This window comes from Pteronotus mesoamericanus, unplaced genomic scaffold (assembly GCF_021234165.1).
Source record: "Pteronotus mesoamericanus isolate MK-2021 breed Mesoamerican mustached bat unplaced genomic scaffold, CSHL_Meso_final contig_164, whole genome shotgun sequence".
Lineage (NCBI taxonomy): Eukaryota > Metazoa > Chordata > Mammalia > Chiroptera > Mormoopidae > Pteronotus > Pteronotus mesoamericanus.
This window is the reverse complement of record NW_026555065.1, coordinates 4,268,585-4,295,152: the sequence shown is the minus strand read 5'-3', so window position 1 is coordinate 4,295,152 and position 26,568 is coordinate 4,268,585. Positions and strand designations below refer to the sequence as shown.

The following is a 26,568-nucleotide window of genomic DNA, read 5'->3' as shown; positions in this document are numbered from 1 at the left end:
CACCAATTTGGTTACGTATTTTTTAAAAATGCACTGATACAATATCCATCACAATACAATCTAACAGAATTGTTTTGAATGAAGTTAAAGACAACTAAGTGCTACTAGAGTCATCGCAGGGAAAAAACTGAAGACCTTTTTGGCCAACCCAATTACAGGGTGCTTTCTGGAACGAGCTCGGGATGGGGAGTCAGGACCTGGCTGCTTCTGATCCCAGCCTTCCTGTGTCCTTGCCAGGAAGCCCTGTAACTATCTGAGGCTTGTCAACTCCAGTTCAGTCCAAACAGGACTGTCCACGAAGGCCCTTCTGTGGAGGCCCCAGGCCAGCTGGAAAGCCCCCTCTGGGAACGGCTTCAGGGCCTCGCTCCCCTCCCCGGCTCCTCCTCTCAGACCCAAGCCTCAGGCCTGCTCAGTAAAGCGTGAAGGAGCCCCCCAGGGAAGCCTGAGGAGCAGGGGCCTTTAAATTATGGAGTAGCTTTCTTAGCCCCTCTCAGAAAGGCCCAAGCACCCAACTAAATAATTCATCACCTCAGGAAGACCCAGTGGTTCCTGACACAGCTAAAGTAGGTCAGTTACCGCCCTGGCCCCGGGTGGGGGTGTGGGGCTCAGAACAGCTTCCCCACCAGCACCAGGGGGGATGCAGGCTGGCCAGGCCTGGCTTGCTTGGCAAGTGCCCAGCCGACCCAGATACGGCATTGAGGTGGGGAGTACAAGACATGAAAGCACCACACCACCCCCTCCTCCACTTGCTGGCATGAACACAGCCAGCACGTCCCCTCCTCCCAGAGCCTCCCTCAAGTGTCCAGATAACCCACCACTCGAAACCCATTTACGCACAGGGCCAGAGCCCTTGGAGCACCTGGGGGTGCTGTGTCCTCTCTTCACATGCAGGTACCCGCTGGGGCAGCAAATGTCGCCCTAGGCCTTGGACAGCTGACAGTCACCAGCAGAACACCATAGACCCATGTCACTCGGTGCAGGCCTGGGGTTCCGGAGAAGGGGTGAGGCAGGGAGTGGAGAGGGACACAGAAATCACACAAGAGTGTAGGTGAGGCGGTGACCAGGGCCAGCCCCAGTGGCAGGGCAGCTCTGGGGCCTCTGCCGCCCTCCCTGGCTAGGCACACCTTCTGCGTCAAGCAGTGAAAACATGGGGGAGGGGGACGGGACAGAAAAGAGAACAGCAGAGTCATCAGGTCAACCTTCCGACCCTCCAGGAGCTGGAAAGGATTGCAGACCATATCACTGAGGCGGAAACTGAGGCCCCGAATCACCAAGGGGAAGAAGCAGGACCAGCAGCAGGTGTTCCGAGGGGGTCCAGGGCGGCCCGGGGTCTTGGCACCACCCTATTCCCCTGACCTCCATGCCATGCCCGTGTGCTCTGGTCCCAGCAAAACCTCCTCTAAGGACTCAGAGCTGCAGCTGGGGGCTCAAAAGGGCCGATGAGCTTAACTGTCTCTGTGCAGGACTGCTGGGTCCTCTCGCCTCTATCACAGCCCCACAAGACACACACCAAAGAGCACCGCACAGAGGAACCCCACCTCCCAGACCACAGCCCTCCCCTACGAGGGGTCCTCAGAACTACACAGGCCACGCAGGGTCAGGCCAGCAGAAGATGGCGCCTGGAGCGAATGAAGGCTCGCTCTGCGGGCTCCCTGTGGGTGCGCAGAACCTCTGGCTCCATCCTTGGGGCTCGGAAAATGAGGTGAATGACTCAGACACAGGGTGGGCTGACATATCCCTGCCCCATCCCGACGACTTACAGCCCTTGGCAGATCGCTTCCCCTTCAAATTTCCTGACACAAAAGAGGGGAGGAGGGAGAGGCTACAAGAGCGCTCAGGCCCTGAGCCACCTCACTTCCTCCCCCGCTGAACTCTCAACATCTGTCCTCGAGTCATGGCCTCCCAACAGCCGTCTGCATCCCGTGGAAGCAAAGGTCAGAGAGCAGTTACTTTGGATGATTTTTTTTTATTTTGCATTTCATCTATCATCCAGTTTCACATTCTCACAGGATCAGCAATTACAACAGCCACCTCGTCTCCCAAGTCTGAAAATGGCAAGACAGCCACAGCTGCGGCCAAAGGCAAAGCACCGACGTGCTCACGAAACAAAAAAATTGCACAATTTTCCCTTCATTTTTCTTAAACTAACGCCTGACACAAAGGCTCATAGCTGGAGAATGGAAATCGTTTTCTTCTTCATGCCTCAAACTAAACATTAAACTTATCTGACAGGGCGAACAAGGTCTCTTCAATAATTAATTGCACACACACATGAAAAATCCTTTATGATGCATAAATATTTTGTTACACAGGGTACAAAAATACTTTCACTTTTTGGTTGGTTTCGAAGTTTGGAAAGAATGAGGAGCAATGGCAGGGTGGGTGCGCTGTGGAAAGGCAAGCAAAATGGGCAGAGACGGGATGTTCTGAACAGCTGCTGGCCCATCTGAGGAGGAAGCGGAGGACCCTGGTCTGAAAGGAAAACACTCCATCTTGGTTGGGTGGTCATTGCTGTTCAGCCTGGAAGCGTGTGGGGTGGCGGGAAGTGCCGGGTGGAACTGGCCGCAGGGCTTGGGCCTCACTGAGGCGGGGTGGGTGCAGGGGAGGGGCGTGGAGAGAGGGACCAGGAACGATGAACCATTAAAGGCCAGGACCTGTTGCTATGGTGACAATGTGAGAACAAACTGTACACTCACATATACACAAGTCTAAGTGTCTTAATTCATGCCAGAAAACATGCAAAATCAAATGCCTCATTTCTCTGAGGTGAAGCTACAGAAGCAAGTCTGGAGCAGAGGTTGGGCCTTGCTCGGTCCCCGTGAGGCCCCCGAGCCGGGTCTGGGTGTCCCAGGGAGGAGGCCCCTGAATCCTCCCGTGAGGCCTTGGAGAAGGGCTCTGGGGCAGGGCAGGGCTGAGGAAGAGGAGAGAAAGGAAACAGGAAGCAGTCCACTGAGTCAGGCTTAAAATTCACAGTCTTTGGAGGGAAGCAGCAGCTCTCCCCAGGCCGCCTGGGGGCAGTGGAAGCTCAGGGCAGCTTCCTCCCCAGCGGGGTGGGGGCTTCAAGCTGTGGTAACTAGACCTGCGGGAGGGGAGAGAGGTGGCCGTGAGCAGAGGTGTGGGACTGGAGCTGAGCCCCGGCCTTCCCTTGGTGAGCAGCCCGATGGCAGGGGGTGGATGAAGGGGGGGAGGAGAAGGCGGTGACGCCGGCCGGAGTGCCCAGTGCACAACCTCAGGGAGCCGCGCATCGGCTGGCTCTCAGACTCAGTGCGGGGGAACCAGGGCCCTGCAGCAGGCCTGGGTCTAGGACGCTTGTCCTGGGCCAACACTTACTGAAGAACTAACAGAACTGACGATATTTCCATCCTTGCTGGGTGGTATCAGAGGAAGGGTACCAGCGCACCTGCAAGAGAAGCCAACGTCAGGAGCTACCTGTGTAGTCTTCCCTCGATAGGGGAGCCCTGTACACATGGCCTTCTGTGTCCCCTTGGAGTCCTGCTTCTGTCCCTGATGGGCCGATGTTGGACCAGTCACTCACCTCCAGGCATCAGTTTCTTCATCCTGAAAATGGGAGAGGGCCACCTGACTGGCCTCCTCCGCAGGGTGAAGGTTCAAATGAGAGCATGGAGACAGTGTTTTGCCCTCCACTAAACCCGAATGGAATGTGCCAGGTTGGACCCGGTGCCTTGGCAGCCAGGGGCACTTGGTGCCACAATCTGCCCTTCACTATTTCCTTTATGGGGAGAGTGCAGAGTCCCCAACAGTAGGAGAAGGAACCCAATATCCTGCTCAACTTCTTTGAGTCTCGAAGTCCTCATCCAGCTACAGGCTAGAGATGATTACGTCACGGGCAGGCACAAGGATCAGCATGACAGAATGCAAAAACACGTTATAAAGCAAACTCAGTGTGGTCTCCAAAGGGCCGGACTCCAGACGTGGGTCCTGTCCTTGTACAAGTCTGTAAATAGGCCAAAGACGAGACCCTGATGCTGTGTCTTCCCAGTTTCCACTCCGCTATCCCTATTTTCCCTCCATTTTAACCTTCCGAAGTCTAGAGATTTATAAGCTACCAGCTGAGCCCTCGAGTAGGGGGTCTGTCGGCTACAGAATACCAGCTCTTTCCAGAAGGTCCCACAGAACAGGAGCCCCAAAGCAGGATTCCCAGAAACTGGTCCGGAAACGACAAGCACCCACTTACACATGGACCAGCCTTCTGGGAGTTAAGCTGTGCTGGGGGCCAAGCCAAGACTGCAAGGAAGGCCACCTGTCCTGGCTACAGGCAGCACATCTGCCGCAGACCGACCCACAGCTGCCTGGGTGGGGGCGGGGCAGAGCATCACGGGACCCTGGGTGAGGGGAAGGTCGCCCAGAGACGGGAGCCGAGGGACCTTAGGAAAGGAAGGGACGGCACACGAGAGCCAATGCAGAAACAAGTAGCAGCGGGGCACACAGACAAGTCCCTTGAAGGGGACGCCGTCAGACCCCGTTACCCACTTGGCCACCTCAGATCCCTGCCTTCTGGGGAAGCAGAAGTGATTATTGAGTAATGACGCCACTTGGGGGCTGAAGGAAGCTTCCTGAGAACTTGCTCCTGTGCCCCCTCCAAATGCTAGCTGCTGTTTTTGCACAGCGCAGAACTCTGTCCACCACACGCTCAGCGGAAGTCAGGGGATGTTCACCTTAAGAAGCCAGGACACTTAGAATCTAACATACCAGAGCAAAGTCTCAGGTCACCTGACCAATGCCAGGGTCTTCTCTGGGCTCCAAGCACATGGCACTGCTGCCACCAAGATACAGTTGGCCCCTGGCTGCTAGAACTATCTTGATTAAGCCCCACACCACACAGAAAGGGTCAAGAGCCTCTTTTAGCCTTTAAGCTGATCTTCTTTCCTGCCTCCTAAACATCTGGAGGGGGTTCCCATCCTTCCTAGCTGACAGCTGGGTGGGAAGAGGCCTCCCCTCCCCTTTGCTGGGCCATTGGTGCCCTCTTAGCTGGAAGCTCAGCTGGATGCTAGAAGCTGAAGGACAAGGAAACCAGCACCACTGCTACAGATAAGCCTGAGGTCCAGCTCCGGGAATGCCCTGGCGGCGGGGGGGGCGCGGTTCAACCACCGCACTCCACCCAGCCTCCGGCTGGAGTGGCCCCTAGCAAGAAATGCCTGCCGAGCTGGGTGCCCTGCAGGGCTACAGGAGGAGGAGACCACGAGGCTGGATGAGAGTGGGAAGGACAATGGAGGCCTCCCACTCGCTTTCTTCCCCGCTGGGGAAGCCAAGGCCTCCAGCAGCTGCTGAAGGGGTCCCTCAGAGAGCCGCACCCTTTCCACAAGCACTGGACTCCTGCCCCCTAAGCAGCAGCTTCCCCACAGCCTGAGATGAATCGGCTGCCTTCTCGGGGAGGAAGCAGAGGAAAGATCCCATTTCTGAGCTCAAAGCAGCCGCTGCCCTGCATTGGGGCTGCATTTCTGCTTCCCTCAGACACTTAGTTTAGGCCGGTGGTCCGGGTCCTCTCAGAGGTCCATTCCTGTCCAAGCTCAGAATGACAGACCTTCCAGGCCTGCTGGTTATCCACACAAGGCATTTGGGGTTCTGAGAGGTCCTCCCTCAGGGATGAGCCCCAGGGTAACTAGAATGAACCAGGCTCCGAGAGGACCATCATCTAAACAGAAGTGGGCACGACCTCAGTCCTTGCTCACCTCTTGGGACTGAGAAGATATGCCAGGAAGTCAAGTGGGCAAAGGAATGAATTCACATGAGAAGAAATATAAACAGCCTATAAACGCAGGAAACTCGCTCATCAGAAAGTCCATTAAAGTAATACCCATTCTTACTTAACCCAGTAACCAAGTCTGCACTTTGACCTTATGAACAGTTCTAGGAATCCACGATAAGGAAAACAAGCGGGTCAGGTGCCCAGAGAGGTGTGAGCAAGGGCGTCCGCTGCTGTACGGTCCGTCAGTGGCGAAAAATGGTGTAAACAACCTACTTACCCTCTACAGGCAACTGGACACACACAGTGGTGGGCTGGCCAGGCATCTAAAGCGTACATCTACATTTACTGGTGTGGAATAGTGTCCTGACATTTAAGTTTTAAAATGATTAAGTGTGTATTCCTATATATAGATTTTGTAAATTCCTATATATAGATTTATTTACACACCTGTATCAAGTACCTACCAAGTCTAAGGACTACAAGTAGCAACTTTCTGGGGAGCAGCATGATAAACCAAAGGGTAAAAAGAAAAAACACCAACAACCCTGCCTATTCTTTTTTCCCCATAAATGCAGACCTCTGATAGCTAATGCTTATGAAATACTTAACATATACCAAGTGCTATTTTAAGTAGTTTTCATGTATTAAGTTCCTTTAATCCTTATAAACCCCTATGAAGTCGATGCTATTACCATTCCATTATACAGATAAGAAAGCAGAGGTGAGGGAGCTCATGGAACTTTAAGGTCATCAGTAAGTGGCTGAGCCAGTTCAAGGATGGAGGTGCGGCGGGAACAGGGAGCCACAGTGAGAGACCTCAGATGAAATGGAAGACAAAGTCCAGTCTGGGAGGACCCTGGAACACACGGGGGCATGGAGAACCCCTGCTTTTAAGCTACTATCTATATGTGTCAGATGCCAGTGTGCCTCTGCCATCCAGACCTCTTGCATGTCTCACCCTCTTAAAGGAGAAGATTCTATCAAGAGGACCAGAAGGTTGTGCAAGATGGCCTTGTGCCAAGACAGAGTGGGATGAACCATCTCCCCGGCCCTTCCTGCAGGTCCGGGCCCTTGTGGTTCAGGCTGAGCTACTGGCAAAGGGCATGCAGGCAGGGGAAGCCCATGTGGCTAGGGAAAGGAAGGACTGCTTTTCATTCCCTCTTGTCTCTTAGCTGTCTCCTTGTCCCCAGGCACAGAAAAACTCAGTTTTGTTGCTCCTCCAGGTTCAGAACAATCCCCTTAGGACGAACACTGCCCAATTCCTTTATTTAAGGATTTTCAGCCCCTACTTCTGGGGAAGCACTATGAAAGAGGCAGGAAGGGGCTCTCAAAAGGAAAAGAAAAAATGCTACTACTCGGAAAATGCTTTTATGCCTATTACTGCATTCAGTCCTAACAGCATGTTTTACTGTTAAGGACATGGCTTTCCAGACAGCAAGGAGCAAGGACAGAATTAATTACTACCTGGACCGATGTCTTGTCACAAGTCTCCCTCTCCAAAAATGCCACTACCCTTTGAGGTGGCCTCCATCCCCTTCTCTGGGAGACCAGAAGACAGGAATTCAGGCACGATGAGGCCTCCAGCCTCAGAGGGGTCCACGGGAGGACACTAGACAATGAGATTAAGTAATAGCCATGCTATTCCCTCTGAAAAAGCCTGTAAGGTAGGTTTAACTATCACCATTCCACAAGGAAATTGGACACAGGGAGGTTAAGTAACTTGCCCAAGGTCACACGGCTGTTGAAAGAGAGCCAGGATTTGGACTGAGGCCGCTGGGCTTGACTTGGCCAATCGCAAGGTGAGGGGAGCGTGAGAGAAGGCTGGAACGGAAGACAGCAGGAGGGCACGGAGCCCTCAGGGGCAGGCAGCAGCCCCCCACTCCCAACCAGCCAGGGGGCCACCCTGAGAGGGGCAGAGGTGCCTCTCCTTATTAATTTGACACACGAACTGTCTGGCTCCCAACCTCTGCCGCGTCAGTATCACAGTCTAGCATCCCAGAGCAGATGAGGCAGAACCTTTCACCTGATCTGGTCTAACCCTCTCATTTTACAGAGGAGGACACAGAGGCCCAGAGGTGAAGCCACTTACCAAAGATCAGGTAGCTAACTGGTGGCAAAGCTGGGATGAGAGGCGAGGACCCCAGCAGTTAAACTCCCCGCGTGGCTGGGAGCCGTCAGAGATGACAGGGACAGCGCTCCCGGTTACCTGCTCTATGCCCACCACAGAACCCGGTTTGTGGTAAATACCAAACATTTCCCTCTAGGGGAACATCTTTACCACTTTCCTACCTTGATCAGTTTCCCAGCTGTCTGTGCTGTGCAGCTGGGAAACAGAGCCCAGTTTAACATCTTTTGCCCTTGGCTCAATCTAAAGTGGCCATGGCCGGAGGAACTGCCCTGCCAGGGGAAATGGTGTACTAGGAGAGCAGCCCCGAATCCCAACCTTCCACCCTGGAACTGGGCAACCCAGCCGTCACTAAGGCCTCCAGAGGATGGAGATAGAGAGGAACTTAGCCCTTGGCCAGAGCAGCTGACTCCTCCCACCGCAGCTTCCAGTCCTGTGATCTCTTCCTTCCTGGCTTCTCATTTCCTTTTCCTCTTCATCCCCTTCGACTACCCTGGCCGAGCCCAAGCAGCCTCTGTGTTCTCCCGACCCCCCTGCCCCCAGCACCGGACGCCCTGGCCAGGTCACTCCTGCCCACCGATCAGAGGCCGAGGTGGGCTCACCACTGCCCCTCTGCTCCCTATGCTACCTGGCAGTGCCCTGGCCATACAGCTGGCATTCCTGTCCGTGCCTCGCTGGAACGGGCCGGTATCCGCCCACCTGCTTGTCTGCCTCGCCAGCACCTGGCACGGCACCCAATGAGCAGAGAGCCCCCCTGGCCCAGCTCCCCATCCCTGACTCTCCCCTGGAAGTACGTGCACCCTCCTTCTGGCCCGTGCACAGGCAAGAGCGTCCAGGCTCCATGAGAACAGGAACACTCACTGAGCACCCAGGATGCTTGTCCCAAGTACAACAGTCCCAGCACCTCTCACGTATTAGCATTTAAATCTCACAACCCTGAGGCAGATGTTATTATTCTCTTTTCCCACGTGACTAAAAAAAATCAAGGCGCTGAAATCTTTAAGAGTTTCCTCAAGTTCACAAAGACAGAAGGAGGCAGAAATAGGCCACCGGGCTCTGGAAACCACACTCAGCTTGGGAGGTGAGTCGTGGTTCTGTCGCCACAAGGCAGCACACAGCACGGTGCCGCGGGCGTTCAGGGGGTGGTGGAACCACGGCTGGGTCTCTCTCAGGACCTGACTTGAATCCTCGCTGCGGCCTCACGGCTTATACCCTCCTTCCTCTCTGTCAGAGCCCAAGTCCTCAAGGCACTGGCACGGAAGGCAGCAGTTCTGCTGCAGCTCTGGAGGCATGTGCGGTCTTGAGGCCGGGGGGGTACAAAGTCTGGGCCACTTAGAGCCTTCATCCTCCCCCTTCCTGCTTTTCCCCAAGAGGGAAGCTTACCTGAGCATGCAGGGCGGCGGCGGCGGCGGCAGTGGCAGCTGGGTAGGTGAATGCAGCATGTGAGATGGCTGGGGTCAGCTCTGTGGTGTACAGAGGGTAGGGGGCCCAGGCCTCTGGGGACGTGGGGATCAGAGCAGTCCCCATCAGGTCATCTACAAAGGGAGACAACAGTCCCCATGGTCAGAACACTGGTCTTCCCTCCTGCCACTCCACTGCAAACAGAGAAGGGGACCCAGGACTATGGTCGAGGCATAAGGTCCCCACTCAGGCCAGACTCTCCCTGAGACCAGAGAAAGAAGCTGTGTTAGCTTGGCCTGGCATGGTGAGCATCCTGTCTGCTTTGGGAAGCTCAGCTGGGCTGCTGTCCATCTTAACCAAGAGAAATCAGAGAAGGCTTCAGGGAAGTTGGGCAAGGCTGATGGCTCAGGGGCTCAGTCTGTCTTGAGGTCCAGCAAAGGCTGCAGGGCAGGACGAAGTGTGGGACCCATAGAGACAGGTGGCTGTAGATGCAAAGAGCCTCCTCACAAGGCGGGTGTGCATGCAGACTGATTCCCTCAATTGAGAATCTCCATGTCTGCCCCCTGTATTAAACACCACTGGGGCCCCCAGCTCAGGCCTAGTGCAAGGGCAGCAGACTGCGGCTCTCTGAGTGCCACTCACAGGGGTCCCGGGCGATGAAGTGTGCTCCTAGGGCAGGGTGAGCGCTGGTGGGGTTTGGTGTAGCCATTAGCTTGTTCTTGGCCATCTTGGTGTTGGCTTTGGCAAACTCTAGCCTCAGGGTCTGTGGGTTCTCTGGATCAAAGCGAATACCCTATATCAGAAGGAAAAAAGGGGAAAGACTTTACTTTCTAGAACTCAGACCGTCCACCGCAGTGGGCACAGGAGGACCCCAGAAATGAGCTTGCCTGCAAGACTTGTCCACATGGGGCCAAGACAGCACAGTCAAGGACCCTGCCCCAAGGCAGCTGGGAAATAAGGTACATCTCTCAGGCCTCTCCTTGGGTATGGAGTGGGGGAGGGTTTGCAGGAGACAGAACAAGGACACCTGTTGCCTGGGGACGGGATCTATGGGTCAGACGAAGACCTGTTCTTCATCTACTCACATTCAATGCATTCTTGGCTGCTTCTGCTCCTGCCCGGCTGTCAAAGATCACAAAACCGACAGGCTAGAAGGAAAAAGAGAACATCCTTGCATCTCTCCCAATGTTCCATCTTCCCCTCCAAAAACAAACAAAAAACCCCCAAAATAACACAAAGCCACTCTTGCCCATTTCCTTCCTATGCTCGGCCGGATGGAAGATTCCCGGGCACCAGCAGTCTCCCTCCAGGTACCATGCTGCGGGAAATTACGCCAGTGGGGCTTCACCCACTGTGCTGAGCAATGCCCTCTCAGTAAAAGACTTTTTTCTTTTTAATGCATGCAGGTAATTAAGAGTAAGTTCCATGTTTTCTCCAGGAAGTAAGGGGGCTCCAATATATCGAGTGCATGGGGAGGTTCCAGATTCAATTAAGGGCGAACAGGTTGACATTTCTCCAACTTCGTTTTGTCACAGTTCGGTCCAGACCCCAAATGGCCCCCAGTCACCCCTTCTGTGGTCCTCAGTCTTGGAGCCAGGCTGTGGCTTCTCAAGAGTCAAGAGAGGGAGGACCAGGAGCCAACTGGTAAGAAGGAACCTGGGCCACTTTCATCAGCGCAGGACAGAAAAAGAACACAGGGAGCAGGTCTGAGCTGCCAAAAATGCCTCAAGACTGAAGAAAAGGCAACAGACTTAGTTCCAAGCTTGGCAGTTGGGCTGGACTAAGAAGAAGAAAAACCTTGTAGAGAAATTACCTGTCGCGATGTGAGCTTGATCAGGGACCCTTCGTACCCCTGCAGAGAGAGGTAGGCGTTAACCAGGAAGGTTATGCTGTGCTGTCCCAGCCACCCCTGACATCACCCCATCTTTCTTTCCTACTCACATTCTTCTCCCCCCAAAGTCGACCCACTCTGCCCTCCACGCTGCATCCTGAATCACATGGAGTAGCGCATGGCGGGCATTATGCCACAGCAGCCATCATTTCATGTGTAAATTCCTCTTTGCTCCACTAACTTGCAATCCAGACACACAGAGTTTACCTTTTTATATTTTCTCATCTGCAAATTGAAAAGGCTACACCGAATCTCAAAGATTACTTATACAGCAAAATCCACGGAGATTCTCCATGTCTCCACTTTATAGATACGGAAACAGAGGCTGGGAGGAGGTAAGCAATCAACAGAAAGTAACGTACGAATTAACAGCACCAGGACAGAGTCAGTCTGTGATCCCAGTTTTTGATACACTGCCCTACGTCTTCCAGCTGCCCAATCCAGGTCAGAGATTCATTCCTGATGCTTCACCTCCATCCTAGGCTCTGCCTGTGGGTGGCTGGGCCCGGACTCACCTTGAACGGCCTGAAAAGCAGGTAGAGTTCTCTGGGTTTAATGTCCACAGGGAGGCCACTGACGAACAGTGTCCGGACCTGGGGACAGAGACCACAGTGGTCAGGGCCAGACTGACAGAAGGACAGGGATGACAGCCCTCCCGCCAGGAAGAAACTGGATCCTTCCAGAGTTAAGGGAGGAATTCGCTATTTCCTGGGCCTCCTTGAGAGGCTGAGACAAATGAACACTCAGTTTTTTAGCATTTAACTTTTCAAAGTCCTTTCCGTGTGCCTTCCTTCCTCTTGGCTCATCATGCAGGTATCGCTGAGCAAGCACCTGCTCAGCACCACTGCCATTGCCCTGGCTGGTGTGGCTCAGTGGATTGAGTGCCGGCCTGAGAACTGAAAGGTCACTGGTTCGATTCCTCATCAGGGCACATACCTGCGTTGCGGCCAGGTCCCTAGTTGGGGGTGTACGAGAGACAACCGATTGATATATCTCCCATACATTGATATTTCTCTCCCTTCCCCTCTCTAAAAACAAATGAATAAAAAAATAAAATCTTTCAAAAGAAAAAGAAAGACTGTCCACTGTTGAACAGAGCACGCGCGTGCGAGAGAGAGACCTATTTAATAAGTGCACAGGTCAGGGACCCCTCTGATACCCAAGGCAAACTATGGTGTCTTACCACCCTCCCTCCATGAAATGCACAAGGTAAAATGTATATATTTTTCAGCAGATACCCATGGACCCCAGGTTGAGCGGCTCTGTCTGGTCCAAGGAAGAGGCAAAGACATAAGTGGAACACAGATCCTACACCACTCCCTGGAGCGATTCAACAAAGGGCCCACCACCTTCACACCACTGCCTGCTGCTTCTGATTTAAGCTCTTCAATGGCAGGGAATGTGTTCTATTCTTGCCTCCATGCCCAGCTCCTAGTATGGTGCTGGTACTAAGTGTTCCAGAATAAGAGACCTGGCTAAGGAGTCAGAGGTGGAACAATTATGCTGGGTTTTGAAGAATGAGTAGGATCTTGCCAGCTTCAAGTGAGGCAGATGATGCCGTAAGCCATGAGCCTTGCCCTCAACATGGTCACAAGTTGGCGGTGAAGCCAGGTCTAGACACCAGATGTCCATCCTGTGACTCCAGCCAAACCTGACTTCCTGAACTGCACAACAGCCTGTGGGACCCAGACAACAGCCTTTTTTAGAGACAATGGCTTGAATCAGGAACCTGGGGCAGCCAGGCAAAGTTACACCCAAGAAGCACACATACACATGCATCTCGACATCAGAGCCAGGAATGGCTAAGGAAACCAGCCGCTGGTAACCAGTGTCACGGCCCCCACCCCAACAAGAATGACTGCCAGCCTTTGCCTGATAAAAAAATTAAAAAAGGGTAAGAACAAGCTTCTTTACTCACATGCAGTTTTGCCAGGAAGCATACCCTTGCCATTTAGGGCACATCATTCCCCTTTAATCATGCCTTTCCCTTACCAGCCATGTCTCAGCTCCCAGGCCCTGGTGATGGTCCTGTGCACTTCACAGCCCTGCTCCCAGAAGCACCTGGGAGAAACTGGACAGCCAAGGCTCCAGGGTGGGCTCAGTCGGGCCCCTGGACTCCAGAGGGCAACCACCCCCGACACCCTCTGCCGTTTGATGGAAGGTCCTTTAATTTCCATGTGATTCCCTACATGGACGTGGCTTGCTTGGGTCACATAGCTTTTCTTTAAAGGCAGCAGACCTGGCACTCATCTGGACTGGCAGAAACGATACTTGCTTCTGGGTGCCAGGACTCAGGCACCCAGCCCACCCTCAGAGGATGGGCTGAAAGGGTGCAAGCCGGCCAGGGCCGCACTGGGTGGACCTGGACCACTACCCCTCCCTCCTCCCTGCGATGGTGGCACGTGGTAGATGCAGAGCCAGAGCTGCCCCATAGAAGCTTCTGCCCCCAGTTCTTCCCAGGGGCCACCCTTTCACCCTGGCTAATTTTAAACCCTTCCTCAAATGGCTCCCTTTCTAGCCAGACCTCCCTAGAGGCCCCCTTAAATAGCCAGTTCTCAGCACAAAGTTTCCTGTTTGGGTGGGGGAGGGGGGAGTATAGGGGATCTTTCCCTCACTCCCAGCTCAGATCCTTGTTTCCAGCCTTCCCTCTGGACCAGATGTTCCTAGCCTCTTCTTCTGGTTTCTATCTTTCAAGTTCTGAAGTGCTCAAAAGGCTACAACATCGTTCCCGTCCTGTCCCTGTCCACCTCTCAGGAAACAAACTGAGGCCAAAGCAGTTATGGATTAGGTGGTGGTTCCCTGTCCACCAGGTCACAGACCCTTTGCTGGGATCAAAGTCTGGGAGATTAAGTCACAGGAAACTTGGCCTGACTATTCTCTCTGGTTCTTACTTGAACCTAGCAACCCTGGCAGATGACAACCGAGCCTCTGTGCAGGCAGGGAAACTGAGGCCCAAAAAGGGCTCATGCAGCTTAGTTCACCAAGGAGCAGGGCTGGGTAGGACCCAGGCACCCTGACTCAGTCACATGCTCCACCAGCAATCCACCCAGCTGTGGACACAGACTGAATGGCACTTGGGTGGCCTTGTTAGCCTCGTGTGTGGGTAAAGTGCTGCCACCAGCCATTCAGCAGCCAGTCCCTTCCTTAGGCACTTGTTTAGGATGACAGCAAAGCTGGAGGGATGGGGGCAGAACAAGAAGAAACCATCAAACCAGGGTAGAGGGAAGCAGGAGCGCAGCAGGCTGCTCAGCTACACGCTGAAAGGACAGGAGGTTCTAGAGCCTACCCACCTACCTTTGTGCTTCCAGCTCCCTTTGGTCCCATGTGGCCCTGTCTCCTCTGGGTCCCCAAGAAGCTCCAGAGGCACCAAACGCAGCTGAAGTCCTACAGGGCTCTTTGGATCCCTCACATCGTTTCTACCCATCTGAGCTTATCCCTCACCTAAACTCTATAAAATCCCAAGAGAAGGGAGCTGAGTATCAAAAACTTTCATAATCCCTAGAGCAGCTAGCACCAGGCTTCAGCATTTGGACATCCAATGTCTCTGTGCACCTTAGTCCTCCCAAAGAAACTCCCAGCCCAAGGCAGACATGGCTCAGCGCGGCAGACAGTAATGCCATAAATGGGAAAGACAACCGGCTTTAGTTAGGCCACAGTGTGCACCCCAGCTTTAGGCGTGGCATGGTGGAAGATGCCTCATGTCTTGGAATCTGTTTTTATCTGCACAACATGGATACCACCTACCTCCAGGATGGCCCCTTACTCCATCCATACCTGGCACATAGGAGGTTCAACAAAATGTGCATACACTTAGGGCTCCTATAATCACAGCAGTTACCTGCATGAAAACCTCACCTATCAGGTACCATGAGCCATTCACTATACATGCCTAGCGAGGCCAGGCCGGTTCTGGGTCAGTCTGGGGCTGGTAATTTGGGTGAGATGATCTTAGCTGGTCATTGGATTCTTTTTTCCTCTCCCAGGGAAGTAATATCTGAGGGAAAGGCACCTCATTTTACAGATGAGAAAACTGAGGCTCAGAACAGGAAGGTGACAAAGCAAACTGATAGCACAGTTAGGACCTCTGCAGGGACAGGGACATGCAGTTACTCCTCCAAGGCCTGGCCAGCTAGTTCTGTGTCTCAGGCCAGCATTGGAGACCACCTCCTCATGCCACTTGCTGGTGCCAGTCTCCTGGCAATAGGGCCCAACGCTCATTAAAGAGGTGGGTGCAGACTCCGACAGCTGGTTGACGCCAAGATGGAAATATCGACCAAAGAACCCACGTCCTGCCTATTCCACAAATTTATTCTAAGAACTCACCACAAAAATGTTTTCAGTATCTGAAGGGAGCACAAGGGGTAGTTAGTTCCCACAATCCCAGGCTGCTAGCAGTCACCAAGCTCGTTTACCTGGCCTTTCTCCTTCCATACACTCATCCTTTCTCCAGAAGTAGCCACACAACCCAAGGGATTATTTTCTTTCCCGTCCTGAAACGTGGAAAACCACAAGGACCACCTTCAACAGCAAGTATGAGCAGATGGTGCTAGACCACAGCCATGCCCTTTGTACAATTGGAAGATAGTCTGGAATGGGGTGGAGTGGATATTGGGGGAGAAATGGAGAGTGGATGGAGGGAGAATTCAGAGAAGTCAACAGAAGAAACATGGTGAGAAATAGCTCTTTCTGATGGAATCTACTGGAGCACCAAATTCAGTACAACAAAGAACTTGGCCCAGAGAGGTGCCCCACCACACAAGACATCACAGTCGTGGCTGTGTGGCCTTCATGGCGCGAGAACAGACTCAGCCCTGCCTGCGGGAACCAGCTGGCCTTTTGGCACAACTGAGTCCCCCGAACATCAAGGCTCTGGGGGCTCCTGAGGCAGCTCTTTCCTTAGGCGCGAGTCCTGCTGCCAGTCTTCCTCTGGGAGCAAGGGGGTGGCAGGAGGCCCGGCCCCTTCTGCAAAGCCCACAGGCCGTCACTGGCTGGCAGACTTCCTGGGGTTCTCTAGGTCTTTGCTGCGTGCTCCCGGGCTCCTTCCCTTGCAGCCAGTGCTGGACCTAAAGTGCCTAAGCGTTCCCAGCCACCTCTTGGCCACTTCTCACCTCGTCCACTGGGGCCCCTGAATCTCACTCCCAGGGCTCCAGGGGAGGGGCCAAGAAGGGCAGTACCTGAAAGGCACAGGAAGGGGCAGTCCGCACCCTCCTCCCGTAAGAAAGGTTTAAGAGGAGCCTCTCAACCATACTTTCTAATCCCAACGAGAGAAAAGGAAAAGACGAGAGGACGCCGGCTCCCGAGGCTGTCCAGTCCTTTCCTTTGTGATAGCAAGGGGAGCTGCAGGCCATCGTGCGGGTCTTCCTCTCCTCTCTGCAGCCCTCCCGGCCCAGAGGTAAGAGCTCACCTTTTACAGGGTAAAGGGAAGTAGGAAGAAGGGGCTCTGGCAAGCTTACTCATCTCTCTGTTCGTGATGTTCTACCAGACAAACTGCAATCTGTGTAAAGACCTTCAGAAAAAAACAAACTCAAACAAAAGTCTTCAGGAACAAGGTGACAGGGACACCCAAGGCACCATCAGCCTCATTGCATAAATTCAGGCTTCTGTGGAAAAAGCTTTCACATAGGACATTGATCGATTTCTACCGGTCAGTCCAGGGCGCATCTCTCTTAGCTCTGGACACCCCAACAGGCAGAGCTGTCATTCAGGGGTCCCTAAGCCAGGCCAGCTTCCTCAATAGTGGCTGTTCAGGTCTCCCTCCTCCCCAGGGCATACACAGGCCCAGCTCACAGGGGGCCATGCAGGAATTGAGGGGAGGGGAGTGTTCTACACAGAGGTAAGCACCCAAGCAAAGCCCCTGGGTGGGGTTGGTGGGGGCCACAGAGCCCCCTCCTTCCCCAGTGAAGGGGACCCCACACTCAGTCGGAGGCCAGGCTGGGATCTGGCCACTCTGCTCCCACCAGGTGTGTGCCCCCCTCTACAAGAGGAGGGACGGGCCAGATGCTGAGGGCTCTGTGCTCTAACATGTCCCAACCTCTCGCCACAAAAGACCTCCTTCATACTGGGCATTAAACACTCGCTGTCTCGGTTAAGGGCAAAAGCAGGGGCCCAGAGAACAGGCTTCGTAAGAACTAGCTTTTATTAGGGAGAGAAAGCGTAAACACAGCTTTCAAAAGCAGTGGTATGCCTGTGAATATTAGACCCTCTTATCCTTTGACTCTGAAGGACAACCACAGCCTTCTCCCTACCCCCGCCTGGTAATCTCCAAGACAGCAGCCTGGACTTCAGGGTCCACCTGCTCCGAGGATGAACCTTCTCTACAACTTGCTGAGGCAGGAAAACGTCCGGGCCACTCCCCGCTCTTCCCCCACCCCACTCCCAAATAAATCCCACAAGCCCACCAAGAACACTCTGCCCCAGACGTCAGAGTCTTTTGCCTTCAAAATCCCTGCCTTACGAGGCGGAGATTCCAGGAAAGACACACTCGGGAAACGTGACTCAGGGCAACAGAAACATTTTACCAAAGAGGTAAAGATGGTATTTGAAAACTGATTCTTTACAGCAATCCTTGAGCATCTTGAAAGTTAGAATTCAGCCTGGAAAGGAAAAACTCTTTCAACTGTCCACTCCATCAAAATGTTCAAGTAATGCGCTTGCTTCGAATCCCGCCTACTGGCTGGTTAGCGTGAGCTCTCCCGGTGTCATCTGGATGGAAAACACCACTTAGGAAGGGGGGTGGAATCCAAAAAGGGAAAAACAAGCCTCTCATAAGCCCCTCCCACATCCTTCCCCAGCTCCCAGCCCTCAGCAGCAACTGAAATGCAGAATATTTGAGCTGGAAGAAACCTTATTTTTAGATGAGGAAACCAAGGCCCCCGGGGTCCAGCAAGTTGCTTGTGGTCACCGAGCACGTCAGAAGCAGACCCAGTGTCCCCAGGTGCTCACAAGTCAAAGCTCTTTTGCAGACCATGATCTTACAGCACCAACCCACTCAGACTCCAGTGGGGTCAGCCTTGGGCACCCAGGAATAGGTAGGTGGCCTTCAACTCCTGAGCTAGGAGGGCAGAAACCGCCCCTCACACAGGGCTGACTGGGGGTCCCGCGGGATGACTCCACAGTTAATCCCAAACAGAGTTATAAGGAGGTATAGGCAACTGGGTGTAGCCTTGTGCCCCGCGGGCTAGGGGAGGTGGGAGGCTCAAGCAGGGACCCTTGCACACCTTGGGCAGGACAGCTGAGCACACGCAGCCCAAGGAAGCCTAAGCCCAGGCCACCCTGCCCCCCGCCCAGCCATTCCACAGAGGTTCATGAGCTGCAGCTTGTATTACATATAGCTTATGGCTTTCCTGATAGAGAGGTACTGAAGACTCTTTTTAAACCTGTACCAGCCATCATCACACCTAGCTCTGATCTGGTTTCTCCAAGGGAAAGATACCCCATTGAGAACCAAGACAGGGGACTCGGGTTCAGCCTCCTGCTCAGCAAACAACTGCTGACCAGATATGGACACAAAAGAAAAAGAGCCTCAAACCAACTGTCGGGGAGCTTGGGTTGAAGTCCCAGGCTAGCCAGGCAGGTAGCTTCATGGCCGCCCCCCGCACTGCCTCAGTGATAAACAGAGGGTGGACTAGTCTTAGGGTCCTTCGCACCCCACCTTCTAAGATGCCAAGGAAGCAGGAGAAGGTGGCCTCTATCTGCTCTGAGTTAACACTTTCCTCCTGCCCACAAGAAGACAAAGGAAGTGGTGAAGAAGGGGCTAGAGAACAATAGGGCTGGACAGCAGAAGTCAGACGCCAGGCCCTGGGCCAAGCTGGGCCTGGGGGTTTGAGAGGGTCTTTGCTGGGGCCACGCTGGGGCCGCCTGACAGAACGCTCAGAGCGGGCCTGCCCGCCCCATGCAGAGGTCTCAGCAGCCAGCGCTTTTCTTCTGTGTGTGTATGTAGCGGGTGGGGTGGGGGCTGGATTCTGCTTGGGTCCCATGCTTAGGCTTGGCACCAGCAGGTCGCTCTTACCCCTCCCAGGGGGAAAGAAGTCCCTCTGAGTGAGGCCACTTGACGAGAGGTGGATGGAATGTGGCGACATGGCCTGCAGACCCAGGACTTATAAGGGCTGAACAAGGACATAGGAATAAAGAGCAAGCAGACACAGCCAGGCAGTGGATGGGAACGGAGACGCACATCCTCCCAGAACCCCAGCACTTCCCTTGCTTCCTTCGAGGCGCTCTGGGCTGCTCAGCTCCCAGGCCAGGATGCCAGCAGTGCCATGCTAGTCTAATCCAGTGTGAAGTCCCAGGCTTAGGGTCTGCTCCAGGGCTCTGCTTGCCCCCGCTATAATTCCTGCCCCAAATCACACTCATCATCAGGGCATGACTCTCAGGACCCTGCTGGGCTCCACTTCGTGGTTTCTAGTTTCTTCATTCTTATCATTGGCACGTGAGCCCGGCAGTCCTCTGAGGTGGCAGGCAAGAGGGGTACTGGCCCATTTCACAGACGGGGAGCGAGCTCAGGAATGAGGTGCCTGGCCAGCCAGTGGCAGAGCGAGGAATCAAGTCCAAGTTGCCTGCGAAGTTGGGGTTCTTCCCCCATAGCCTGCAATATGCCCAAGACTTTGACTCTGTGTGTATAGAGGTGGGGAACCAAGTTCTCTAAAGAGAGCGACAGGGCTGGCATGTACATTTTTCTTTTTCTTTCTTTTTAAATTTTATTCTTTTGCGGGGGCGGGGGTGCTGGCATGTATAAAGTATTCAGTGAGAAGGCTTCAGACCCCACACCCCAATCTACTTCTAACCCCAGGGTCAGGCTTACCGTTTTGGGAGGACACCTGGTCAAAGCCTGCTGTGAGCACCAGCCCGCACCTCATCTGGGGAACCAGACCAGACAGCGTGAACTGCGCTACAGGCTTCGTGCTATGGCCAAGCGCCTGCTTTCCGTTTGCTTCCAGACATGGCCCGAGGCTTTCAGAAGCAACCCAAAGTGGCAGGCTCCCAGGGCCCCCTCGGGAGCCCCCCTGCAAGGCTCCCTCCCCTCCTCTGCCGTGACACACACCTCTCATCCTTCCTGGCACTGTGTGGCCAGCCAATGCAGATCTACTGCTTGTCCCCGTACCTGGCAAGGGCTGCAGCCGTCACCGCTGCCACACACCACCCCAAATTCAAAGCTTTGGCCTAGGGGCATCTTACGCCCTCTCCCAGCTCCAAAACCAATACCTCCAAGCCTTGAACCTCATGATGCTATTTCAGCGTGAACACACTGCGCTGGCGACACACCGCACTAACACACTGCCCGTTGTCTGACTGAGGCTGATGACGCATGACAAGAGACATTTCCTAATGTAATGCTCTTGTTGGAGGAGGGTCTCTGTTCAGGGATGGGAGCTCCCCTGTCACAAGCACATTAAGGTCCCTCCATCCCCAGCTGTGCCGGGACATGGCCACAACTCTCCATCAAGAACAGGGCCTAGTCTACGCAGAAGTGCCTCACAGCCTTCGCAGCAACGAAGGTTCTCAAGAATGGTCCCAGCTCCTATTCCAGTAACCTCTCCTGACCCTGGGAGACCCCAGTAAAAGCCCAAGGCCCACGTGGGGACGGGGAGGTTGGCTATTTCCAAGAGGAGCTAGGTGCTGCAGACATTTATCTCATGGCCTGGTCCAGGTCAGGCCCTACCCCTTCTCCCTGGGTGTCCAAATCCTGTTCGGAACTACACAGGTGGTCTGGATGACCTGTGACAGCCACGAAGTTCTGCTTAGTCAGTCATAAACGACCAAGGGCCATGGCAGATGGGCCTAGGAAGACTCTCCCACTACACCCATCCCTTGCCATACTCCAGAGCCCCCCAGCAGAGATGGATCCACCGGTGGACTGACTCGTCAGGCAGGGAGGACCCAACAATAATACTGCCACCCGCCTAGCCTTGGCACATCTTTGACGCAACCTTATTCTTTCCATCCAAGGATGGAAGAGAGGGAGGAGCAGAGAAGAAGGAGTCAGTACTGGTCCCTGGGGAGCCAGACAGGGCCCTGGCAGGTGAGGCTTCGTGGGCTGCCTGCAGTTCCCACCTCCCAGCAGCATGGTTTCTGGAGTAGTCACGGGCTCTGCCCCACCACCTCATGGCTTCGCCAGGGACGTGAGGACCCATCTGAGGCAGCCATGGTCCGGGGGTGGCAAAGGAACTTGCTCAGCTCTGAATAACAAGAGGCAGGTGGCCTCTGACCAGGAGCCAGGACAGGCAGGAAGGGCTTCTCCTCTCGGCCACCTCCCAGGCTTGCCTGGAGGTCCAGTGGGAAGCATGAGAGCAGAGGCTCAGCATCCTACACGCTCCTGTCTTGCCTCTGTTTACAGTAGTTACCAGCTGCCCACTGAGGATGGGGATGAGAAGTCAGATGTCCAAGTGCTGAATGAGTTAGAAGCCTGCTCTTACTGGGGCAAACTAGCCTGGCTGTCTGTGTGCAGGGAAGGAGGAGATAAGGAGATCCAAGAGAATGGCCCCCCAAAATGACAGGTGGTCACTTAAGGGCAAGCACGGTTTCTCTAGTTAAGGTGCCCAAAGCACTTCAGTTAAGGTGTGTGAGGGTGGCCAGCCCCAGGGCAGGGCCAAGGGGGGAACTGTGTGTACAGAACAGAAAAAATAAAAATTATCACCACGAGACTGGCAATTCTAAACAATACCTGAGATAAAATGCTTCTCCGGCAGGGACGGACAGCGCCCCTCACGCTATGCTGGGATGCCATCAGAACAAAGGGACTGTCTGAGCTTCCCTTGAGACCCTGGCATCCCCCAAATTGGGACTTCAAAAACTTTAGTTGCAGGATGTTTTTCTCCCCCTGCCGCCAAGACTCACCAAAAACCCTAATACAAAACAGAACCACAGGTACAATGTGGTGGAGAGCAAACTCTGGATTCAAATCCCAACCTACCCACTCACTAGCCGCATGAAGGTTATCTGACCTCTGTGTCTGCTCCTCATTTATGATGATAATGATGTAAGTAACTCATAGGGCAGCGGTAAGAGTTGAAGGAGTTCAAATGGCAAAGTGCTTAGAGCAATGCCTGGCACAAATACTATATATGGACCTACTATTATTAGGACAGCCTCTCCCACAGGTTATCTGAGCAGATGGGACACAACCGCAACACCACCCAGGAAGGAGAGGAGCCTGACTTACCGGAATCTGCCCGAACCCACCTGCCTGGGCCCCGTGTCCAAGTAAAAGCCAGAAGCACAGACGTGCCCCTTCCTTTAAACCAGTAAAAGCCTGAAGACAGTACGAAGAAGTCCCAGATTCTGTCAAACCTTTATGATGACAGAGAAAAAAAAAGGGAAAGGGGTGCCCAGGTCGCACGCTGGGCCCCAGAATTCCTTCATACTCATCTGAGAGTGCTAACCCAGCCTGTCCTACCAGGCACCAGGGACGTGGCTGGTTCCTAGGGGACACATGCTGGGCCCAGGGGAACCAGGCCTCGACCCAGCTGTAGTGAACACAAGGAACAAGCAAAGATGGGGGTGGGAGACCAGCAAGGAACCAAGACTCTCAAGTCAAACTGTCACCCCTTTAGTTGCCATTAATCCCTGTCTATGGTTTACCATCAAGCTGACATAAAACTTTAACTCATGGAAACTCAACCCCCATCCCAAGATTCCAAATGCTTCCCTCCCCTTAGGGGACCCCAATGAGTAATTACTATAACTTAGTATTACCTTCCACTATGCAAGTCAAGTCTCCATTTTCAAAACAGAAATGTCTTCAAACCACACGCACTCCTCCGCAGAAACACTGTACTACCTAGCCATTCCTCAAGAATCACTACAACAGGACGTGCTCGGGTCTGAGGCTGGGCAGCATCGGAGGCCAGCCTGCCCTGAGCAGGGTTCAGGTGCTGCATTACTTCACTTTCTAGAGCCCAGGCACCAGACGTGACCCGCCTGGGGAAGGGTATAGCCTCTATTTTGGCACCAACACTTAGCTCTTCCCCTGCAGACCCTCCCCTTAAGTCCTCATAGCCCCCCTTAGCTTTCAAAGGGCATCAGCACTTCTAACACACCTTCCCAAGTGGCTGAAAAATGCCAATTTCCCCCTAAGATTGCATGGCCCTAATATACTCCCCAATAACGCTACAACATAGCAAACTTCTGGTAGTTTCGCAAACAAGCCATGTGATTCCACAATCAACCCTCACTTTTATACCTGCTATTCTCTCTTCTTGAAATGCCTTTTCCACCCCCACAGGCCTAGCAACCTCCTATTCAGGCACATCTCAGGGAGGGCTGACCTCTAATTTCTCAGCAGCACCCCTGTATCACTTGCTGATACCCCTGTATTTTATCTACCATGTATTTAACATTCCATCGCTTCCTAGCAAATCCTTCTCACCTCCCAGTCTGTGATCTTTACCTATATTCCTGACCCTGGCCTGGAAAAAGAACCTAATGATTCTGACGTGAACGAAGCCCCCTTGAGTAGGCAAGCAGGGAGAGTCCAGGCTATACAAACAAAGCAGTTGTCAAGAGTCAAGGCTATAAAAAGACAAGCAGCCCCACTGAAACCCCATCCTGGAACCATAAAAAAAAATACACCCCTTTCTCCAGTGATCTAACACCTTTTGGAATTGAGATCTTATGGTGGACAAGTAGGATTCCTTGGGTTTTCTAGGGTTGCTTTGGTTAATATCCGAGAGTCAACTGGGAAGAGCCAGCCTAGGTCAGGTGTGAGAATAAACCACCACTGCTAATGCAGATTCTCCAGAGGGTGGCTCTAAGGGTTGCAGAGCTAACAGCTTAAGGGCATCTAAGCTAAAGGGAAGGAAGGACTCCAGTTCCAGCTCAGATCACCAATCCAAGATGGAACCTCAGCAAGAGAGCTCTTGGACCACTGTTCAGACAGCTAAGCAGGGGAGGGAGCCAACACTGTGCTTACCAGACCAGAGCAGACACGCAGCTCCAGGAGAACGCCAGAGCCCTTAGTTTTCGACCCGAGCGCAGGGCCCCGCCAACACCAGCTGCACCGACTCCCTGAACCACTACCATGTGGTGGTCACCTCCACCCCCAAGGAGTAGCAAGGACTCCACTTCTTGAGGATTCTGCCCTCTCTCTCAGAAAAGGCCCTTAGAAAAAGTGACCAATACCTGAAATGTTTTCTCCAAGGCTAGCCTGGCCACATGGTTCACCCTTCCCACTTCAAAGTGGTGGGTCTGAGGGTAAGGCCAGCCTCCTGGGCAGTGTGAGGTCCCTGCTACAGTGAACCCTCTAGCTGAAGTGGTATCTGGGGCATTGTCCGGCTTCACAGGAGACAGCCCGTCTCCCTCGATGTCAGCTCAAAGGAGGCTAAGCAGAGAACCCACACACATCAGCAACCCTGTCACCCTCCCCAACTCTCAGGGGCAGATTCTGAACCACCAGGTAAGAATGAGGAGAGAGTGAAAGTCCCCAAAGCCACGGACCCGTGGGCATCAAGGAGGACAAGACCTTCAGGAGCTAAAACACGGCCACCACACTAGAGCCCACACTACACTAGCGGACAGACATCAGGCCCTCCCTTGTCACCCTTCAGGGTGAAGAGTTGGTGTTCCTTCCTTTCTTCCCCTAACCCCCCAAAAGCAGAATCTAGACCTAGATTCTCAGATGTCATGCTATTGGTGGACAGGGGCTGGCAGCAGGCCTCTGAATTGCTAAGAGTGGGAGCTGGCAGTGTGACCCTCCCACCATCCCTCCCACTGTGAGGAGCCCAGCCCAGCCCAGCAGTGGGGCCGCGGCCGCCATGCTGCACCAAACCCATAGCATGGCCAGCAGCGCCACTGGAGTGGGGCGGGGGGTGGCACCACCGGCCCCCACCAAGGGGCTCTGTGGTTTCTCCCCCAAACCCAGGGGAAAGGAACTCATGGTGGATAACTGGCCCTTGGTTTCCTGGGCAAGAGCACGCCAGGGCGGGGCAGGAAGGGTCTCTCAGCCCTGGCGTGACACAGCAGAGGACGGAGGCCCTTCGAGGGAGCTGCAAACCACATACCCTTTCTACACCAGTTTTTGTCTCTGCCCGCCCAGGTTCTGGTCTCCATTCACTGGTAGCTGCATCCACCACTTCACCCCCCACACGTCCTCCTCGCTTTCGCCATCCCATGAACCACCCAGCTGCTGGAGATTCCACGAAGCCGCCTCACACTCCCACGTCTTAGCACAGGGTCGGTGGACAAGATAATGTCGCCTCTACTTGAGGAATCCCACCCGGGCCAGGTCTGGGGTCCTAGCTTGACTGTCAGGGCAAAACCGAAGGAGGGAGAACCGGGAAGTGTCTTTGGACATCTCCTTCCCAACTCAATTAATTGCCAGCTGACCTCTGCCAAAGCCCAGGTTTTGGGCATGTGAGGGAAGCCCGTCCAACCGCCACAACTACAGCTAGAGTGAATCAAGGTGCCGGGCGGCTGGCCCGGGCCTCCAAGGTCACGGGGAGGGGTCAGGGTGGAGAGGGCACAGGACTGGGCCGCCCGCCCACCCGCCGTGCTAATCCCTCAGTTCCTCGCAGCCGAGGCGGGAGTCCCGGCCACGCGGGAGAAGCGCCTGCGAAGGGGGCAGCGAGCCGGGCCGAGTGGGGAACGAGGGACGCGCGGGCAGCAGGCGTGGGGCGGCCCGCCCCAAGCCCGGGAGGGCGGGGAGACAATGCCCGCCCGGCGGGGCAGTCCAGGCCGTCCGCCCCCGCCCGCCGGACACCGGCTGCTCCTCCCGGGCCGAAGGGCAGCGGCGGAAAAGCTCCGGGAGCGATAGCCAGACCGGCCCCGCGCGCCCTCTCCCCCGCCCACCTCCGCGTGCACTTCACCCGACAAGTCCCGGGGCCGCAGACCCACCTCCTCCTCCAGGGTGCCGCCGGAGCCCGAGCCCGTGCCGGTGCTGGTGCTGTGCTCGTCGTCCGGCTTCAGGTTGCTCATGGTGCGGGGGGTGGGGCGGGGGTGGCGAGAGGAAGGGAATGCGGAGGGCGAGCGCGGCGCCGGGCCCCGGCGAGGAGGTGGGAGGGGGCGCGGTGAGCGGTGCGCTCCGGGGGTGCGGGGCGGGGTGGCGGTGGGGGGCGCGCGGGGCGGTGAGAGGGGTGGCCGCCGCGTCGGTCTGGGGTCACATCAAGTTTGGCGGGTGCGGGAGGAGGGGAGGGGGTGCGGCGGGGGTGGCACTGGGAACCGGAGCCGAGCCGGAGCGGCCGCCGCCTCCGCCTTTTCACTGCGACCGCCGAGTGCGCCCGCGGCGGCGGCGGCGGCGGCGGCGGGGGGCGGGCGCCGGGGGAGGGGGCGGGCGCCGGGCGGTGGCGGGGGGCGGGGGCCGGAACCGGCCTCAGCTGGGGCCGGGCCAGCCCCCCGCCCTCCTCGCGGTCTCCGGGGGAACGCGCAGCCAATCCCCGCCGCCCACTGCGGACTCGCCCCGGCCCGGGCCGCGGCGCGCTCGCCCCCGGCGGGGCTTTTCCCCGCTCTCGCTCG

The 26,568-nt window shown here is 54.9% G+C and overlaps 1 protein-coding gene across 1 annotated transcript; it reads right to left on the bottom strand.

The window, feature by feature from the left end:
- Nucleotides 1-1,976: 1,976 nt before the first annotated feature.
- On the bottom strand, nt 1,977-26,299 carry RBPMS2 (RNA binding protein, mRNA processing factor 2). Its single transcript, XM_054565290.1, has 8 exons — nt 25,951-26,299; nt 11,640-11,717; nt 11,047-11,085; nt 10,319-10,381; nt 9,876-10,026; nt 9,216-9,367; nt 3,331-3,400; nt 1,977-3,079 (listed from the first exon to the last, which is right to left on the bottom strand). The coding sequence occupies exons 1-7, from the start codon at nt 26,029-26,031 to the stop codon at nt 3,338-3,340; spliced, it is 627 nt and encodes a 208-aa protein (XP_054421265.1). The 5' UTR covers nt 26,032-26,299; the 3' UTR covers nt 1,977-3,079; nt 3,331-3,337.
- Nucleotides 26,300-26,568: the final 269 nt, after the last annotated feature.